This window comes from Haplochromis burtoni, unplaced genomic scaffold (assembly GCF_018398535.1).
Source record: "Haplochromis burtoni strain Fernald_Lab_line unplaced genomic scaffold, NCSU_Asbu1 Contig_66, whole genome shotgun sequence".
Classification (NCBI taxonomy): Eukaryota; Metazoa; Chordata; class Actinopteri; order Cichliformes; family Cichlidae; genus Haplochromis; species Haplochromis burtoni.
Genome location: NW_024582427.1, coordinates 283043 through 304704, shown reverse-complemented (window position 1 = coordinate 304704; position 21662 = coordinate 283043). Strand labels below are relative to the sequence as shown.

The window sequence follows — 21662 nt, the reverse complement described above, 5'->3', positions numbered from 1 at the left end:
GTGTGTGTGTGTGTGTGTGTGTGTGTGTGTGTGTGTCTGTGTGGGCTATCCAACAGTGGCAATGAAATATCCTTATACTTACAGTAGAGTCCCAAAGCTTGGCAAGCAGAGAGGAAAAAGAGAAAACACAAGTAATTACAAGCACAAGAGAGTGTGGGAGGAGCACAAAGAGACACAGCAGTTGGAAACATTATGACAGATGAAGAAGAAAAAAAGAAAAACGAAAAGGAGGGAAGACCAGCTGAGTTTCTAGTGTATCCTGAATCTGCTTATGGGAAACCAGAGAGGCAGAGTATGACTCAACATGTCGACACCAGAACATCTGTTTAAAATCACAGCAAGAGACGCGCGAGAGGAGAGAGAGACAGTAAAGGACTGAAGAAGCGGAGGGAAAAAAAGAAAAAGAGAGAGCGACAGTGGCAAAAAGACACAGAAGCGAGTGAGCATCTGTGGGTTTAGCTTCACGCAGAGTTGTACATCAGACACGCAGACACAATGCCACTTTGCGAAATGAGACAAGACATAAGCAGCAGCCTCCAGAGAAAACACTCGTACTCTACTTCTAAAGCAATTCCGGCTCTGCCTCTCTAACCGATTCAGCCTGTGATGGCTGAAGCAGGAATGTATGGGCAACATAAAGTGTGGTAAAAGTTACACAAATACCTGGTAAAAGCAGGGCTCTAGTTCATCTCCATTATGATTATTGCCTGCTTTTGTTCCCTAACTAAGCATTGATTATTAAGCCTCTCAGATAAAACTGGGCAGTGACTTACAGGGCAAAGTGGCACAAAATGAATTTATAATAGCTTTTCTATTACAAAGAAACATTTCTAGTAATGAAATTCTATAAGTGCAACTTAAATGGTGCTATAAAATAAGCCAAGAAAAGTCTAAAACCATCAAAATGAAAACCAATCTGAAAGTTAATGAGACAAAACACATGAGAAAAAAATACAAATTTTCCTAAACATTGGCAGCCAGCACTTTCCATTAGACCTCCTGCCCAGTATGGACTTGGGGAAAGAAATATTAGTGCATAGGCAGGGCATTGTTGGGGGTATTACAAGCTCTGCAGAGCATCTGGAAAAGGAGGTTTTTATTTCTGCAAGCTGTTCTTCATTCTACGATTAGAGCTAATGGGAGGCCGCAGGACCGAAGGAAATTTGATCTAATGGCGGATGATTAATGTGGCACAGTTGTGTGTTTGTACTCTAGTATAACACAACCACATGTGATGTATAGGTCTGCAAACTACAGCGCGTGTGCACGTGCGTCTGTCCGAGTGTGTGCGGCTCACTGACAAATGGCTAGTGGAATAAATCAAGACCGTATTCTGTCTCGGCCACTTTCCGCTTTCCCCTTCGATCTTTCACTGAATGTACACATAAATAACACACAAATCCACGGGGAATGCTGCGTGTTAGTTTAAATAATTATGGGCTCAGGAACTCGTCTGAGTCAAGCCGAGGTCAGGTCTTGTCAAACAGCCACATTTCTGCATGTACATTTCTGTGCAACTCAGGATGTGTGCGTTTGCTTTAAAACTCCTTTGTCAGCACAAGAAAGTGTTTTGAGGAGTTTGCCTGTTTCTCAAGGTGAACAAATAAGAGGAAAGGCTTAAAATGAACCCACCCCCAAAGTGCACTCGACAACACTACAGTCGGCAGATGGATGCTTAATGCGTTCAAGGGTGACAGGCTGTTTGCTCAGTACTCAGCAAGTCCTTCAACTCCACAAGCAGCTTATACTGTTCAAAAAGGCCAGGGTCACAGGTCAAGCCTCCTCATACGAGCAGCCGTGAACTCCGGCCGAGACAACTGAAATTCTAAGTGGCGTCTCAGGCTGCAAATATATGACGATATTTTTCTTTTATGAGTTAAAGTTTTGTAGCAAGACGTTAACTTTTCTGTTTCACTTTAAGTGAACGGCCAGACATGTTTTTCCTCGAGATATACGCACATCATCAAATAAATTTAGTAGGACGGCACGCCCTCCCACAGCTTTAAATCAGAGACAATACAGAAAGCTCGTTATGAAAGATGGCTCTTTTTTGTTTCTCTCCACATTATCGCCATCGCTACTTTCATTTAAGCTTTTATTGAGAAAGCTGAGAAAAGCAGAACTTTTACAACACAACAGAACTTTGATGTAAACTGTAAATCAAAACAAAAAGTGAGTGAAACTGACTTGTCAGTAATAATTCAACGCTGGAAAGTAAAAGAAAAAGTTAGCCCCAGTGCCAAATTACGCACTCATTTGAGTATGTGGTGTCTTCATTACTGTATCATAGTGAGTTGCATAAAGCATTTAGAGGAACCGCTCACAGCTGGAGACTATTACAGCTAAATGTGAATGGTGGGAAAACGGTTTCATAAACACCCAGAAAATCCCAGGAAAAACATTTTGCTAAGGATTTTTTTTTTCAGATGAACAAGCAAACTTGTCTGTTAACTGTGATGGCCATTTACCGTGTTTTTCTTACCTGCAGGGATGGAGAAGTCCAGGACGCTGCTTGCTGGCTGTAGCAGGTCTGGGCTACTTGATGATAGGTTGCCAGGAATGGGCATGATGGCCACGCTGTGACGGCACTGCTTTGTACCCACAATGCTGTCATCTTGAGACTGAACTAAGCCGCCATCACTGGAGACAAAATTCAGGAGCGGTGCAGAGTGGGAGAAAAAGGTAGTGAAGGGAGGAGGAAATTAAGCAAAGGGGAGGAAAAGAGAGAAACATAAAATTAGACTTATTCCATTAAAGACAAAACTATAATTAAAATATAATTAGAATAAAAGTAAAAGTTTTATGATGCTCAGCAGGCATAAAAAAAATGTTATGAGTTGTAAGCATAGGTACTAGTGCATTCCCCATCATCTTCAGGATATATTTAAAAAAAAAATAATAATAAAAAAATCACAACTCATAACACGGTGGAATAAAACAGAGATTTAATCAAAATGTTTACTCTTGCAAAATGAAAACACAAAACATCAATATCATTATATGTGTCTTTTAATATGCAGCAGTCACAACGCTGACATTCGTCCACGAGGAGATTTTATGAATGGCGAGAACTGATAAGGAGCATTCACGGAGAGCGAGAGACGCACAGCAAATGGTAAAACACGCACACGCACAGAGAGAACAATGACAGATAGCTGGCACAGATAGGAACATTTCAGAGGAGCACATTTGAAAGTCGTGGGGATTTTTTAGTCAGTTATATAATTACCGTTACTTTGCATGTGTGTAGGTCGCTCTGCTTTTGCAGACAAGTGTTAGGATTTGGCTTCTTTAATCCTTCCTGTGTGTGTTGAGTTGGACAGATTGCAACCCTGCACTGAGTCTGAGAGACTTTACACTTTGCTCCTCAGCTACACTCTGGGATATGCGAGCTTTAACCTTTATATTAACAACCTCATTCTGGCCTCTCTTGATTGGGAAGCATGTGATGGAGATGGTAACTCTTCAGACACTAAAACAGAGGTCGGGTGTTCGGATTTAGCCTCCAAAAACCTACCTGAAATGAAAAATGTGTCATCTGAAGCTTTGAAGAAAACCTTTGTAGCTGTGGAAGCTTCGATTGAAAGCAGCAAATTTTAAAATGCCGCATGCTAAAAATAAGAAACAAAGCAGGGATTGAACATCCTGCAGATGACAAATGGATCTTTCTGACTTTGAGAAACTGTAGTGTCTGACAGCGAGAGTTCACCCCAGTCTGCCTGCATACTAATCGCAGCTTCCCTCTAGGTGTGAGTGTCTGTACAGCATGTACGGAACACGGTGCAGTAATGCAGGGCTTCCACTAACACAGCTGCACGCTGCTGTAGCAAAGCCTCTGTAATCTTTGGATCACCCAGCTGACAGGCACTGCACCGACACGACGGAACAAAAGAGTTGAGACGGGGAGATGGAAAGACGGGCACAGGTGGACGAAGAACAAGCAAGAAAAGGACAAAAAGATTTAGGAGGCGGACAACAGTGACATTGAGACAGGCAGTGATAGGATTGGGTTTAAAAGACTAGACTAAGACTTTGGTGGCTCTTTAGTTTAGTTATGACAAGCATGGGTTGCTGTTGATCACAATTACAAGCACCAATGTACAGAAATTGAAATTATTTTTGGCCGGAGATGATGATTACAAAGTTTTCAAGAAGTTAATTAGTTTATAGCACAAATACTCATCTGCTGTATTTAGATGGCAGCTGTTCTGACTGTTAAATGGACCAAAACAGTTTGTAGCCATTACCGTTTCTGTTTGTAATAACCCTAAATAAAATACATTTGGCTGTACAACATAGTGTAACTGAGTTCAATATGTTAAAGCCCTGAACATAAATGTAGCTGCAGAGTTTGTTTGATTAGGAAAATGAAGCGAAGGCTGGCATTCATGCATTTAAGGAATTAAACCTACAAATGTAGTCCTCTAGTCATGTTGCTGAAGGTCAGCAGTGCCGGTGAAAATGCGGCTGCCTGCTGTGCGCAGGTCTACAGATGGATACTGAATAAAATGGCTGGAGGATGGGGAGTTACGCAAGAGGTCTTACCCAAACAGGCCCCTGAAGCAGCGGAGGCAAACGGGAGAGAGACAACATTGAAAAGTGTGAAAAAGTGAAAAACAAACAAACAAAACAAAACAGATTTCTGCTGAAGTGATTCAGCAATGTCAGTGTAGCAGTGAGACAATGCCTGTGTATGACAAGGCTGCTTTCTTCGCACAAACACACGGCCCAAACAAACATGTAGGCTGACGGGACGCACAACCACTGACAGGTTCGCTGAAATAAATAAGCAGAAAAATGTCAACAGCAACTTTCATAACGCCAGCACAGATTTAGCCACAACATGAGACGTTAGCAAGCAGCAGCAGGACACACATGAGGATCGCTCATATCACTCATCAACCCAGTTTGAGATCAGGCTAAATAATAGGATCACCCCTCTATCTGATATAATGCAGTTTAACAGCAACATAAACTACACATAGTTTGACATGAAAGAAGGGTGAAGAAAACTAATTTGGAGACTCAGATGAGCACAACATGTATTAGCACAATGTATGCTAATGTATGAGCACAATATGTATTACTGTAAAGCACTTTGGTGTAGCGCTGGTTTTAAATGTGCTATACAAATAAAGTTGTATTGTATTGTAACATCGCTGCTACCAGCATGTCGTGAACTGCTCAGCAGTGGTAGAGCTGTTTTGCGGGCCTCCTCACATCCTCAGTCTTTAAATGATGTAAATACTAAACAAATGACACACTAGCACCACTTTTCACATAATCTGAAAGTGCAGTCCCAAAAATCAACGGTCAGTCAACCAAACCGCACACCTAAATATCCATCCAATCCGAAAAATCAGGAAGTATGAGCTTAGATTAGATTAGATGAAGCTCCAGTTTACTAGTTGTTAACAGTCTGGCAACAAAAGCTAACTATCTAACTAGTCCAAAGGATTCTTCCTATTGTTTAATCTGCTGTAAAGGCAAATCAGTATCTGTGAGAATAATAATGTCCTGGACAATTTACAGTAAAGCCATAACTGCAATAAAAAGTGGAGGTCATGGCAGAAACAATCGTTAAAAAACACACTCGTTATTGTGGTCATATCATAAGTTAGCAAATGTAACTGTAACAAAAAGAAAGGGGGGATGCAAATAGCAAAGACTTGAAAGACAAACTGAGTAGAGGCTAGAGGCTAAAACCTCAGTGTATTGCTTTTCAATCTAAGCAATGTAAATCATCTGGGGTGAATAATATGGGATGTGTATTAAGGCAAATGCACAAGGCTGGACATCTTCATTTGGCAGAGAGACAACGTGTTTACTGCCTGCGTCCCCTTGTCATATAAAAATCTACTCTGCAGTGGAGTACAATGACGTCCAAGATCAGAAGAAGCAGCCGCCGTGACGATCACTTCGTAAATAACCCAGTTTGGCTGGAGCACCGTTGAGTCTTAAAACACAAGGTTTTCTGACTTAACTGTGAATTGTAAGAGTGTGCGCATAATTTTAACTGCACTTTATAAAGTGCACTGTCCTCGGAACAGCCCGTACCTTTCTTATATAGGCATACATACGCGCGCAAACAGACACACAAAATGTAGACAACTTCACATGATGGCCTCCCCTCAAATTTTCATCCCACAACAGGCACTGATGAATCATGATTGACCCAAATCACCAGTCTCATCTCCATTCTCATCTCCACTCCCTTTAATCATCCATCTATTCCTTTGAACCAAAGGCTCTTTGAATGGTGCCAACTTGCAGAGAGAAAAAAAAGAAAAAGAGGAAGCAATGAAAGTCCTTTTTTGCTTTGATAGCACAAAGTCGGTTCAATAGCCGTGTGATAGTGTGTTGCGTCATGAGACGGAGCGCGTTTACTTTTCGTGCGAACTCTGTGGCTTTGTGGACATCACTGCGAAGATGGAAACTGATAGAGCGGCGACAGCGAGACAGAAAAGTTGAGTGAGCCGGCTCTGTAATTAACAGAGAACAGGGTTCCTGTCTACACAGTCACAGTACGGATTTAAATGAGGCCTGGAGAGGCATGAAATGATCAAATGAAATCAAGCCTGTTACGGGAGGAGTACTGAATGTGAGCCTCGATTGCCGCAGATGCTTGCCAGTACAATGGCTGGTTATGGATTGGCAATGCTTATGAGATGATAATGTTTTTTTGCGTTCTTGTGATTTGCCTAGAAAAGATCTGCATCACGCCGGCTGAAAATACGTGAAAGATTAGGCGGATTAGACTGAGGCTGAACCGCCAGGCTTCTCAAGCTTGTGAAACTTCCAGAAATGGAAATTCCTCGTAAATACCCAACAGTACCTGGAAGTTTTCTGTGCTGGTCCTGTGAAAGGCTGTGCACTTCCACAGCAGTGCTCACTGATGAAAATCTGACATTTCATGCAGCTAAGGTATCTTTTCAGGAAGAGGTCCCTGTAGTTTGTGTTGAATTGGTTGGACTCTGAAACACCACTTATCTATAAATGTGTGCAGGCATTTTAGTCGTCATCAATTTCCTACTGTCACGAGCTGAAAGAAGAGGGTAAAATGTGCTACGCTGATGCTTTCTGATGGGCACCGAGGAACTTTAGTCAGTAAGTCACAATTGCACACCTGCTGAAGAAAATTATGTACAAATAAAACCACCAATGGAAAGGAAGTGGACTGATGCAATCACACCCTGTCTGAAGCTGTCAAGGAAAACCACTTGAGCTCACTAATGTGCTAACACCCTCCCATAAACCATTCGATTCATGGCATGCTATTTTTGTTACTACAAAATTACTACTACTAAATTACTACACTTTTTTGCCAACATCAAAAAATCCTCTCCCCATTTTCGCTATCCCAGCCTTACAGTATTTTCTTCTATACTTAATTTTACTTTAAGCTTATACAGGCAGCAGTTCTTCTCCGTTTTTCTTTTTTTACACATGTGTACGCCTACCTGAAAGGTTTAGGTGGCAGTATACTGAAGCGCGTCTTCTCCAGCATCTTCCTGATCTTGTTTCGTCCTCCAGACACAGTGTTGGCCTTCATTTTTCGGGTGGCCTTGTGGTCAGTGGGGAACTCCATGTCTCCGGGAAGGTCGGCGATGGAGAAACGATTGCCTTTTTTCTCCTGGATCTTGGGAATGTGAAGGCCGCCGTTCTTCTTCTCATGCGCGATCCTGCTAAGGAGCTCTTTGAAGACTGAATGGGAGGAGGAACAGAGAGAAATGTAGCTTTGTTTTATTTTATATTTTTACACCTTCGTGGGTTTTCTACCATCTTTTACAGCTTGTGATAGGATGTCAAAAACTGGCGTGCAACCAAATGTACTCACCAAAGATGTTGGTTTTAACTGTGAGGGAGAGGTGTGTGTTATTTCGTAGGATGTCTGCAGCTTTGGAGAGGGAGATGTTCTCAAAGTTCTGACCATTGATCTCCATGATCTGAAGCAAGATAGATTCAAAAATGAAAAACATGGCAGCAAAGAATCAAAACTGCCTGAAGCACAGCAGGGGTGACCACTAGTCTCATAAGCACAAATCAAATTACTGTGACAAAAACATAATGTAGATCTTCGACTCAAATCTGAAACACAGCTGGTATTATTTTTATTTCTCTTAACTCGGCGTATCTCTTAATAAGGTGGCTCTGGTCCTCTATGACTCAGAACGGGAAGAAACGGTTGAGAGTTCATTTCTTGCCACCTTTAGAGGAGAAGAATCTGCTTCAAGTGAATATTGTACAGTTTGTTTTTAAAAAGCAGTAAGTCAATCAAAAAATGTGAAAGCAGTTCACCTGCATCAAGTATAAGAGTCCTTACAGTGAGGTTGTGAAAAAAAATACCACAAACTATTTCAGTCTCATTCACAGCGTCCCTGACAGCAACAGTAAAGGGTCCCAGATTAAAATAGCTCAGGGCTAACTGTTTTCTCACTGTGACACGTTCAGCACAAGGATATCTGAACTGTAACTGTGTCAACAACAAGCACAAAGGCTAGCGACACAAATACAGACAAGATGAGTCATTATGAAGTTCTTCTGATGTGCAGCTACAGGAAGCCAGACCTTCACTTTAACCACCGTTATAACAGAACTGTCTTCTTCAAATACCTTCATTAGTTATACCGCGAACCTAAATTCCAGCTGGTAATGATATCTGTGTGAATGACAGTTGATGGCTTTAATACTCAGACCATCTTAATCTAATCTAGTAATTATTGCCATCTAAGCTTCAACTCCCTGCTGAGTTGATGAATAAATCTACATTTGGCCCTCAAAACCACTCAACTTCCGTTTTAATGAGTGACTCTTTGTCCAGGTTTGAGGTAACGAGAGCTGCAGGGCAGATATATGTAAGGACTTGGCTTTATTGTTTCAAGTTCCTTTTTCCGTTCCCTAAATACTGACCAGACTCCAAGCTCCTGCTTGTTATGCTGAGAAATAAATCTTTACTCCAGTTTGACTGACTATGAGGATAGCACTACTGTTTTTACTTCCCTCTTTCATTCCCTGAATGCTGATCAGCCTTTAAGAAGAAATGCATGATTCTGTCAACACTGAGATGATTTTTCAAAGTCATGATTTGCATTTTTTTTGCCCTTCCTAACATCCACTCTAAATGGCATCTTAACAATTTAGAGAAGTCACTAAACATGATCAGACTTTCTAATTAACAGGCTGCAGTGTGCTGACGAAAGGCTCATTACGCACCAGCAATGGGAAGAATCTGTGTGACAGACCACTGTACAGTAACCACACTGTCGCATTAGATCCTCTAAATAAGACTGCTGACCTTGTAACCGCTGGACGAACCAAATCATGAGACTATGCTGAAGTGATATACTGCGGTAAAAGATCAGTACTCCTGCTGGGAAGAGCTAAAACCTGAAAGATTCTAATAAATATATATTTATTATGATTTTTAAGTTGATCGGGGTGGATCACATCACACAGAACATTTAATTATGTTACTGCATGCTATACAGTCCACAATCATCTGGGAACTAGTTGACTGAAGCGCCGTGATGGTCCTCGTTATAACTGTTTAATTGGGGACTAATTAACATCTAGGGATGCATTTAAATGGAATAAAGTACTTGCCAGGATTGCAAAGTAAAAGTAATTACACCTATATATATATATACTGTGCATTTCATGCAGTGGTGTATGTATATTAGGACTTCACCACACTATTCCTTACTGTCCTCTTACCTGATCCCCCCTTTTGAGTCCTGCTTCTGCAGCTTTGCTTCCTTCTTCCACCGACTCGACAAAGATGCCAAATCCTCTCTCGCTGCCGCCCTGCACGCTGAAGTGGAGCGGTGATTCCCTAGATGCCTTCTGCAGAGTGATCTGTCTCCACTTAGCCTTGGCTGCACATGCTATGTTCAGCAGTCTCAAATGGCCCTTCATTTTCTGACGATGAGGTAAAAATGAGAAAATTATGAACTGAAACAGAACTGCATTTACATGTGCGCTCGCATCCTTAGGTTTGCAAGTTGTTTTGGACAACAATAATAATTTTAAAAATGCATTAACTGTTTGACCTTATCTAGCATTCTGCTCCAGGGAATCTAGACCATAAAGAGTTATCATAATACACCAATAAAACTAGAGGTGTGAGGCTTAGTTATGACCATGATGATTTTAATATTTGAAATATATTTTACATTTTCAGCAATAAAAGCTGAGGAAAAAGTGCATAAATAATTTAATGAGTTCACAGAGACAGACTTGTTACTTTCAAGAACTTGTTGTTCTGAATTAGCATTTAAATAATTTTTGATGTCTTTGTTATTGCATGCGATGAAGGATTTCTGCTAGAGGGCAGGGAGGTGTTGAGTGTTTATTTAAAGGCTAATCCGAGAACTTTGATAGGGCAAATCAACGAGCACATCAAAACAAGACATTGTGCCAAAATGTGGCCAATTACACAAGCGTGCAGCTGAGGTAAATAAAAGCTAACATCACTATTACTATTGGAGAAAACGCTGATGGCTGTTTAACACGATTTCTGAGCTTAAAAGCACTGAATTGGAGAATAAGTCAACAGTCTTTATTTGATCTTACTGTCGCTTCTAGATGTTTCTCGAAGTCCTCCAGGAAGCGCGTCATAGCCGGGTCACCCTCGAAGTCGTTGAAGTGGTTGTTGACCCACAGCAGCACTATTCTTGTTACCTGTGAAACAGCGAGACAAAGCACACAAAGGTAGGTCTTGTGAATGTGTTTTTACATTTCACATTCTCCAAAGTCCTTCAGCTGAGCTTCGACAGGAAATGTGATTGATAATTATGCTGCTTGCTAAAGTCAGAGATCATCTTGAATTGAACTCTACCAGGAGTTAGACTTTCAAGGACACTTTGGGAGGCGAAATGCTTGGAAATGTGAGTCTATTAATTACAACCTACAGCTTCAGATTAAAAATATGACTGTTACCATAACAAAATGCAAACTCGGTTAATTCTTCAGTCCAATTATAGAGGTATCTATCTTTAGCTTCTGAGGAAAGAAAGAAAAACCATAGTAATTAGTAACGCATAAGAAACAGAGGCTGTATAATAACGAGCATATGGCTGTAGAGAAAAGCTGTTAACTACTAGTTGACGGCTTAATTTCTGCCACAATAATTAGAAGGGAAAAAAGGCAGAAGGAAATAATAACATCTGTAAATTTACACGGGTGGGAACATTGTTCTAACCTTTGCAAAAGGTCAGAGTAGAACACAATGCATCAATAAAGAGGATCGATGTACACACTCTGCTTTTCACTCTCCTTTGTGCCAGTGTTTGTGTGTGTGCGTGTCTCCAAGGCAACTTATGCTCATGCTCTCTTTTCTCGTCTTCCATATTCTGTCTCTCTCTCGCTCTGTGTTCGTTCTCTACAAGATTAGTTCCTCTTTAAGGGGGCTGAAGATTATAAGCCTGAATGACAACCGCATAAAGACTATCGACTGTACAAGGCTAATCTTAGGTTAACGTAGCTGTGGACGACGGGAGTGTCAGGCACGCACGAATCGCTACAGTGCTCAAAGACGGCTGAGCTTGCTGAACTCGTATTGATCGGCGTGGCCGAGGCACAACACGTGGATTTCCATCAACATGCATGGATGCAAAACATCAAGAGGGACCGCCATTTAGAGTACCACCGTATAATGAATGATTAATGTAGACCGTTTTAACTGTATAAGCATTTTCACCTTTGCAGCGTCTACACATGCTAATGCTTTGCCATTTCCAGACTTTGTGGCTTTTTACATTTTTCACACCTACTGATACTGTGTGAAAGCATTCACACATCTCTCCATACACCATGCAAAAGTATGAGAAAGCTCCTTACCTACATCTTAACCATCCCAATTACAACTGCCCAACGCAACCCCAACGGACACAGGTTACCATCCTTTCAAGTGATGGCACTCAAATAGAAATCTGAAGGTGCGCGAGAAAGTGACCACCGGCCACAAGATAGTCATACATGTATGCGCACATACACACACTCACCGTGTCACGAAGGCTGTCCATCTGGAACCACTCCAGCAGCTTCTTGCCAACCTCCATGGGACTTGAAAGGAATGTCCTGTAGGTCAGGAGGAAGTCTTCGATGTAGGTGGGGTCGACCACCGACGGTTCCTCCACCAGGTGCATGATCAGACGCTCGGGTGTTCCCTGGGGTGAAAAATACACACACACACACACACACACACACACACAAATATATATACATAAGGATGAGCTGAGAAAAACATAAATACACATGTAAGACAGTTAAAGTCCAAGGTTACGACGGATCTGAGAGGCAAGAACACCAAGCTGTGTCAATATCAATCAGAATAGTGACAAGGACATAAGCTATAAAGGTGCAGGTATTGAACAGAGCTGTCAGTGTCCCATGAATAAAAAAAGACACACACACACAGAACAAGTATTTTACAAGTGCAAATGCTTTTTTTTGCAGAATTACTGATAATTTAGATTTGTATAAGAATAAAATACCTCAAATATCCGAGGCTACATTCCTGATTTCTGTGTCTAGGGGAATTTTTTTTTCCTAAGCAGCAGACTTAAAGTATCGGTGACGTATAAACGTCACTGTTCTTGTTTCTGTGAGTTTGTTATTGTTAATGCCACCATAGCAGAGGTTTCTCGGGGGGGATGTTTCATTTGACAGGGAACAGAAACTAGAAAAGAATCCACTTTTGTCAGACACAAAAAGAACAAAGCCAAAAACAGAAGCAGAAATGCTAACACTTGTGAATCGACTCTTATCCGCTGGACGTGTTTCAGAGCCAGCAGCTTTTCCTTGGAGCAGCAGCCAAGAGAATCGTTCATGCCCATTATCGGATCAATACCTTGGGCTGCCTCTGGAGATTCAGGGAAAGGATCAAAAGGGTTTAGGAAGGCATTACAATGTAGCGTAAAAAAAAAAAAAGCTCTGGCAAACACTAATAGTGCTAACTCTGTCTCTTAACAATCACTGAACAACATCGAGCAGCTACACTCGTATTTTTGTAAGATGATGCATGTGAGGGGGATGGTCGATTTGTAATGATGATGTACTTAAATCAATCACGGGGCATTTGAGTATTTCTTTTAGCAGATGATAACGTGTGAAACCTTGACTTTCTGGTTTCAGAAGCAAGTCATGTTACAAGCTCAGGGTGAGATTAAACGTGCTTATTAGCTTCTGGCATGATTATAAGCTTAACCTTGACCTTGGGTGTTAATCCTTCAGCGTGTCTCTGCCTGTCTCATCTTTATTAGAGTATGTTATTGCAAAAGGTTAATTGTATTTTGGCACCGAGTCAGTTAAAGAAAAACAAAGAGTGCTACTCTGTCTTGATCCTACGTTTGAACCTCAAACATCTTTTGCGGTTGAGGTTGGGTTCACACAAAAAGCAAAGCAGGCTCTTGTTCTGGGACCCCTCTGCTGCTCTTTAACGTTTTAAATTACTAACCTTGATGACAATGTGTCCTTTCCTGGTCCCGCTGCGGTCCAGCTCCCGGTGTTCCTTCACCATCACAATCTCCCCCTCTTCTTCCACCTTGTGCGTATTCCTCTCCACATGGTTGAGGATGCGCCAGTAGTCCTCCTGGGCGATGCAGACAAACTGGTCGAGGATAACATGAGGACAGCGGATGAACTTGTAGTAGAGCAAAATACTGCTCTGCACCACATTCGGGTATTCAAACAACAGCACAGATGTAGAATTACGGATGGTAGAGAGAGGCATGGGAGGGACGAACGGATGAAGGTAGGAACGTCCAACACTAACAAAACTAAACCCGATACTCTGCCTAAATTTAAAGTACCTATGGTGGTCCAAAATCATCTCAGCTAGCTATTTTGCAGAAGCATCCTTTGCTATAAATTAGACACCCACTAAACTAACCTGCCATTACACCATGGTGACAAGACGGCACGAGTCTTTACTACTCTAAAGCATCGTCTCTTGCTATGCCTTCCCTTGAGTAAATCATCAGTTTCTGCATTTGCCTAACCAAGCCCTACCTCTGCAACTTCCTTTGCATATAAAGACAGGAAATGATGTGTGCAGCAGAGGAACTGGCCAGTGTGGACAGAGGCAATGTTACCGCGAGTACACGCTAGGTTTCTTCTACCTTTCAGGTTCCTGCTCTATATTAAGACCAAGTTTCTCTGTGAAACCCACAAGGCTCTTAGAAAGGCTGCTAGTGTATGCGATGTGAAAGATATGACGCAAGCTACGCCTGTGTCTTCACAACTAAAATGCTGTATTAAATTTGAACTCTTTTTATTTACTCATTCCACCTTTTTATAAGAAGATTATGAAAGAAGGGAAAGCGTACTTTTGACACGTAGATTTCGCTGTGATTGCAAACCACTACTGGGCGCTTGAAAGAAGAAATGAAAGCAGGACTTCACTTTGTGATTCTCGCACTGTGACACACATTTTCCAGAAAATGCTTAAACACAGCAAGATTTTAAAGAAAACACAAACCCCTCACAGAGTTCTCTTAGTGTATAAAAGCAATGATAAAAAGTGTAATTGTAACAGTGTAAAAATCGATTATTTTTACCTGGCAATCATCCCCTTTGGTGCGAACCTCTCCATTCATGTACTGCTTATCCAGTGAGGGTGAGATGCCGAAGCTGTTGCCCATACAAAGAGTCTCCGTTCTCCCATCGTGATGGCTAATTTCGACTGCTCCGTTCAGAATGACATACCAGTGGTCCAGCTACAGACGGAGGGGTAGAAATAATAGAAATAATTTTTAAAATGACCAAAAAATAAACAATGTCAAACTTTTGTTTTGCTTGAAGAGATTATAAATCTAACAGCATTGCTGATTTCTATGTGTGTGGTTTTTTTTACTTTTCTTTTATCAAAACAGGGTAAAATGGGTACATCTGTTAAAACCAGTGTTAAATACATACTGGCTCGACCGCAGACGAGCAAAAAGGAATCATTACCGTCACTTGGCATGGATTTATCTTGAATCATTAGATTTACAGACCTTTACAGCTTCACTAGAACGTCTATTAAAATGGCAATACATTACTAAATGTGGTAAATTGTGAGCATAATGTGCTTTGTGTGAGGTATGAGTAGGCTGGTGAAGAGGTATTGTGTCTCTAGTGGTGGCTTTTGAAAAGGAAATGCTAGCAGGCATAATATAACAAGCCATTCATCCTGAGTGTGAGCGGACAGAGGGCGGGTGAATGAGCCCTGGGCTCCCTCTGCAGCAATAACTGATATTTCCTCCTCATTGCCTTTTCATTCTCTTGCTGTTTCTCACCTAGCAAATCTCCGATTCTACCCTCTGTGCTTCACAGTTTGGCTCCCACATCAATTTCTAATGCTAATAAATAATAAAAATGCTAATAAGGTGGGCTACGATGATTCGCAACACATGCGCTGTGAAGAAAAGTTCTCTTTTAAATAAACTTTACACAAATATAATATTTCCTGTAGGATAGCCCATCTGAATTTATTGCTATGAGTAATGAAGCCTGCACGGGTAGGGAAAATGTTCTTATTTCCTATTATCAATCTGGAGTGGCGTTCTAACCCCGCCAGGAAATGAGTAATTAAGTCTGAAATGCGGGTTAATACATATTACTGTGGTATGAGTTAAAATGTCATTGCTTCCATTGACTGCACAGACACATCCCCAGGCCCCACTTATACCTTCAACACCTCTCTTTTACCTTTGCATCCCTGTGATGCGCTCATGGTGTAGATGTGAAGTTGCCCTTGCCGGACTAAAGTATCTAGCAAGCCCGACTGAAGAGGAGCGTGCATAAACAGAGGGACATCTTTTTAAACAGCTCATCAAAAATCGCCAAACACGCAAGTTGGTTCCGCGCAGTTTGTCACACAATGTGTCTGCTAGCTAAAAGGTACAGTTCTCCCAGCAAGAGAAAATGGTAAACGGCCTGTATTTGTATAGCGCTTTACTAGTCATCCACCCATTCACACACACACATTCACACACTGGTGATGGCAAGCTACATTGTAGCCACAGCCACCCAAAACATACAATGTAACCAAGTAGTAGGGTAGGTTGTACGAATGGAGCTCATTTTGTTTGTTAGCATTTAACTCATTCTATGAAGAAGTATAGAAATGTACTATAAGACGTTTACTTCTGTTATTCAAAGGTTGCATGTAGCAGCACAGCTAATTACAGCCTGTACACAAAGAAAAATCTACTGAAGCTCCCATAACAAACGAATATGCGACTTATTTTCTAAGTCACTCTTTTCCTCGAGCTGCACTGAGGTTTCTCTCGCATGCAAAATCCCACTTTAACCCCTGATCATAAGGACAAATTCTTCTTCTTCAAAAGCGTCTTTCCATGCGACGCTCCCTCGACTCCCCCATTGTCCATTTTCGCTTCCTTTCCAGCATATGGAGCACTTTCTCTCTCTTTTCTACATCTGTAATACCACTTTAGACTCTTTATTTTCCTTTCCCTCTTCACACTCACTTAGCAAAGTCATGCTCACTTCCGAGAAGGGCCAAGTGCTTCTTTTTGACCTTCAACACAGAGTCCACAGAGAGGCAGTGGAGTGGAGGAAAAATGCCCATCAACTGCCTCGACACAGACGGTACGGAGTTGGTTACACAGACGCACATCACCTATTTGTGTCTTCTTTCCACTAAAGTGCGCGTTTATGGTTTTGCCCTGCTGATGTGTGTTCCCGTCCTCCTCCGAGCTCGGCGGCTGGCAGTTCATTGCCATTTATCACCCTGTCAGTTCTAATGCTGCTGCATGTAACCAAACAGCCATGACAGGGCCCCCGTTTCTCAGGCATGTAACTTAATTAATTAGCTGTGTAGCAGCTCGAGTGATTGACGGGGCTTATATGCTGCGGTGACTTTGCACATACCAGTTTTGCCTCGTGAATTAGGATGGCGAGGATGTGTGTGCACCTGTGCACGGGAAAGCGCACGTTGCTCCGTATATGTTCTTCTTTCGTATGTGTGAAGGCCTTTATATGCTCCCACATCTACATCACTGCTTTCCATAATGGGTACGTTGGCGTGTTTGCAACTGTTTAATACTTGTGTGCACTTATTTATGTCTTTTCAAAGGTTACATCACTGTTCTGCTTGATAACAAAAGGCAAAGTTAAGATTTTTTTTTCTACTGTGATTACATTAATTGCCCAATTAAGATTCAGCAACTCAGCAAACAGACCTTGTGTCAGACTGAGTAAAGATAAACACTCATTTAACTGTTAAGGGAATTTAGTGTGTTATCAAAGCAGATATAATAAAAACATACTTTGCATGCTGTAATTACACTGGAAGCAATTAATCTAAGTCAGTAAAGTGGCAAAATAGGATGGTGAAAAATGAATACCACTAGTTGTTGTTGAAGAATTGAATTCTGAAGGTTAAATAGAACTTGTTCAGCTTCTGTGTGTCCCTTTTCACCCTGTTCATACCTCCTGTTTGTCGTGGAGTATGACTGTGCCGGCCTGCTCCACCACTTCGAACATCATGACGCTACACAAGTCCCTCCGCACGGACATGGTCATGTTGGCAAAGGCAGGCAGCTGGTGCATGAACTCCAGCAGTTGCTCTGTGTTGCACAAAAAGAAAGCAGCAGAGAGAAGAAGTCAAATGAAAAAGAAGGAGGAACAAGCATGAAAAGACCGTGCACTGACTAAAGCGATGTGTCTCAGGTGTTCAGGGCAAAATGCACATTGATTTTTTTTCTTCTTCCCCCACCACAGACAAACTGCAACATTTCCAAAACAATCTATAGATTTTTAAATGGTCTGCAAGAAAATGTTACTCATATACTTCACCAGAGCAACTGCCAATGTCAATACAAACACAAAACATTTTAGGATGCTTGTCGTCTCAGCCCTTGGTGCTCTGAAATGCTGTAAAAACTCGTGATTAAAATAGAAAAAAAAAAATAGAAGAGGACTTGCAGAATTCCAAGGACAATGCTGCATTGCACACCAAAATTTTAATCTCTAAATCTTATTAAATTGGGCTTGAGCGTTGGCACACTGCTGCTGACAAACAAACAGCAAACATGCCTCCACATCAGCTCTTAAGTCTTAAATCTAACCCCTCCAAGCACAAGTGGATCAGCGCGCACTACTAGTTTTTATGACTCCTCAGAAACATTTACAAGTTCTACCTTTCCTCTTCATCTTCCCTCTGCCTCCTCTGCACTGCAGCTGAGAGCACAGTGACCCAGCTCCAACCTGCAAACTATGCTGCTTGGCTCAGTAGCTCCTTTTTACTCCTCTTGGTGTTAACACCTCGTTCAAATCTTCCCTTTTCTTAGTAAAGGAAAGTAGCTTAAAGTGCAACGCGTATAGAGTTTTCCATGGGAGGAAAACGATCATAAAATGTAGATTTATCACGTTTAAAAAAAACACTAGGAGCTAAGCACCAAAACTCTAAAGGGTACCAGAGGGTTCATTTTGATGACTGCCAATTGTCCTTAAATCTGGTTTACAGCCTCTCTATCTTGTGATATATTAAAAAAAATTAAATATTACATCAGTTATCCCTTTATAGTAATTTATTACATTTTTAGGGGCCAACAAAGGTGAAAAATGTAATAGAAGTTCCAAAAAAAGAGAGAGAAAAACAAAGATCCTGATTTTCGAAACTATAAGTGCCCTCTCCTGCTTTATTTTTCTTTTAACCATCTCATCAGCCCCAAGGACGTATTCATCAACCGCCTGGGAAAAATGTCTTTTTAAAGCCCAGAAAGCCCAGCGAAAATATTTTTATCTGTTTATTCAGGAAAATTCTTTCAGAGAGTTTCTGAAAAGCATCAAAAAAGTAACTAATGACGTGAAATAGAATAATAAGAGTTGGTTGAATTTGGGTTCAGCCTGTTATCCCTTCAGTTGTTCTCTGTGTCAGGTATTTCCTCTCAATGAGCTGTGCTTGTAATGCTGAAGGCCATGAGAAGGCCAGCCTCCCAGCAGGCACGCAGCAGGCCAGGCCTTTGCTTCTCTCAGCTCTCTGATGCAAGACCCTCCTTTAGGACCCCACTTGGTTCTGTTAATGAGGTTGCTTCTGAGTGCCTGCTTGAAAATACAGACTGGTGTTTGGGGACAGCTGCAAGGGGTCTTTATGAGAGAGGGAAATTTGTATATCACTCATCTCTCATTCTGTACTAAATGAGTCTAAAAATAGCCACTGAGACAGCCCGAATCTGTCAGTTTATTTTAAGTCACTTTTATCCCAATTCAATCAAATCAAAGTTGTCAAACTGACCGATGTCGTCGTCATTGCGGTCGACAGGATCTTTTTCTAGACACTCTCGGACCAGATCTCGGCCTAGGAGAGTGTCCGAAGCTCTCTCCAGGTCCTCATCTTCCTCCTCCTCCTCCTCACTGTCCACTGCAGCCTCTGGAAGTCCAGAAAGGTCGACATCCCCCAAATCACTCTCTGTGGCCTGGGAGCAAAACACAAAGAACAAAAAAAATTGAATATTGGTCGGTTAGTAACATTAAAAAAAGGAAGGAAGAAGTCTTTGAAGTCCATCATGTCTCAATTAAATGACAAATGAATTGAACATTTTACATATTAAATGTGAAGGCTCCTTTCTTATGGCTTATGAAAAAGATTAAATTATGAAATTCAATCGCTTTTGATGGGGCTAAAATCGCCTCAGTGTCAAATGGCTCGGCTCTCACATCATTCTCGAGCTTCCAATTCCCAAAATAACGTGACCTAGAAATTCAAATTGGGGGTATTGATATTTACAATGACAAGAGTCCTCTCAGGCCTTGTAAAGAGGAGTATGCCATTACAAGACAGTTTAGAAAGCACAACACGGTGACCAATTATTTGCAATTATTGAAAAAATGAAGAGCATGAAAGACGTGCGACTGTGATGACATAAAGACTAAAAAAAAGCCTTATTGTTCATAACTTCTAGCATTGACGGCTTTTCAGTAACAATTTACTCGCACGAAACATAAAAAAGGATAACCTTGGAAAAAGCAGCTGTAGCAGCGACCGTGAGCTGCACCCAGACACCAAGTGCCAGACTACAAAAAACCAGGCCAACAGCCAAATATTTAAATCCATTCACTCATAATTCATATTTCACAGCATTTCTCCTCTGTGAGGCAGACAGATGGTTGGAAGAGTATGGATCTAAAAGGGCATGAGGCCATTCATGTCAGTTGGGAATTGAACCGTCAACTAAAGGTGAATCGAGGAGCTCTCTGGTGGTAGTGGCAGCGCTACCGGCCGTCTGTTAGCTTTTTTAGGTGGGCCTAAAAAAGCTGGAGAGCTAAGCCTGACTTAACCCCTGCTTCTGTCTGCTTTCCAAAATAATGTGAATACATGTGCTCATTTAGCCACATAATTCACTTAGACCTCCAGCATTTATCCTGTTTACTGAAAAAGAGATATTTTGTTAAATAACCACTCGTTACAACTAAGGTATGCAGAAGAGCACCTCTGAACACATGGTGATCCTAGAAGCAGATGGACTACAGACGAATGTGATTTCTGCAGCGAGGTTAACATGTCAGAGTCAGAATTTGGTGTAAACGTCATGAACGCATGAATCTATCCTGACTTGTGTCAACGGTTCAGGCTGCTAGTGAGGGTGTAAAGGTGTGTGTGTGGGGAGAGTATATTCTTGGCACACTTTGGTCCTCGTAGTATCTGATCTTTATATCCATATTCCAACTGATGCTTCTAACAGAATAGCGCTTGAACGTGACAGTGAGAACACTGTACTCAAATAGCTTCCATAGTCACCAGACAGAGAGCCCCTTGGGGATGTGGTGGAATGGGAATTGCATCATGGATGTGCAAGCGACAAATCTGCAGCAACTCTGTGATGCAACCAATTCAACATGGACAAAATCTCTGAGAAACATTTGCACCTTGTTGAATTTGAGGCAGTTCTGAAGGCCAAAGTGGTCATACAATACTAAATGTAAGGTGTGCCTAATAAAGTGGCCAGCAAAATACATATTAATTAGCCTTAGCTTGAACAAAAAAAAAATCCCAACAATATTACCCTAAATTTATCAGTAACTATTGTGCGTTTATCTCTTCATTTGCTCAGCTACATTATTCGTTTTTCCTTCATCTTCATTCTTTCTACATTTTGGATTTACAGTTGAAAAGACAGGCAGAGATATATTAGCTGTTGATATCTGGTGGGGAAAAGTGAATTTCCTAGTCTATAGATTGTAAGATGGCCTTGCCAGCTAGCAATACAATCAAGCTCTTAGGCTCTATGGATAGTTGGGACATGGCCAAAGTGTTTTTTATGTTTTTCCAACCCAAGGGTATTGAGCTAATAGTCCATTCAAAGTTCAGGCCTGCTGTTGTTTTTATAAATTAGGTTGAAGAAGCCATTTAGAGGACTTTTAAAACACACCTGCTCCTCAGACCTTTCCTGTTCCCGGATAGTAGATGAATTTAATCTGGTTGAATATAAGATGGAAAAAAAACAAGCCAGGAAACGTATGCGAACATAGATGTGCAGCTGAACTTTTTAAAACGTGCTTTCCTCCTCTTGTAATAATTAAATGACACGGCAGTATATGGAGCATCTTTAACACATTGAACTGTCGAAAGGCAGATTTTTTAAAATTAACTGTACAAGATCTAACATAGGAAACTTTATTTCCCTTCTAATTATTAGTCCATGCAGTTAATATGT

General features: G+C 41.3%; 1 protein-coding gene across 9 annotated transcripts in view; it reads right to left on the bottom strand.

The window, feature by feature from the left end:
• Positions 1–21662, bottom strand: part of LOC102313948 (rap guanine nucleotide exchange factor 6) — a 136406-nt gene that overhangs the window by 23738 nt on the left and 91006 nt on the right. For 6 of the 9 annotated variants that reach the window (XM_042221410.1, XM_042221411.1, XM_042221409.1 and 3 more), the window contains 12 exons: positions 19244–19424; positions 17437–17573; positions 14559–14717; positions 13457–13609; positions 12003–12167; positions 10573–10680; positions 9715–9918; positions 7838–7946; positions 7461–7704; positions 4546–4557; positions 2483–2640; positions 83–97 (listed from right to left, as the gene is read on the bottom strand). In XM_042221410.1, coding sequence (XP_042077344.1) covers positions 83–97; positions 2483–2640; positions 4546–4557; positions 7461–7704; positions 7838–7946; positions 9715–9918; positions 10573–10680; positions 12003–12167; positions 13457–13609; positions 14559–14717; positions 17437–17573; positions 19244–19424 — 1645 coding nt within the window. The remainder of the gene's footprint in view (positions 1–82; positions 98–2482; positions 2641–4545; positions 4558–7460; positions 7705–7837; positions 7947–9714; positions 9919–10572; positions 10681–12002; positions 12168–13456; positions 13610–14558; positions 14718–17436; positions 17574–19243; positions 19425–21662) is intronic. The other 3 variants (XM_042221406.1, XM_042221405.1, XM_042221408.1) reach the window with 3 other exon arrangements.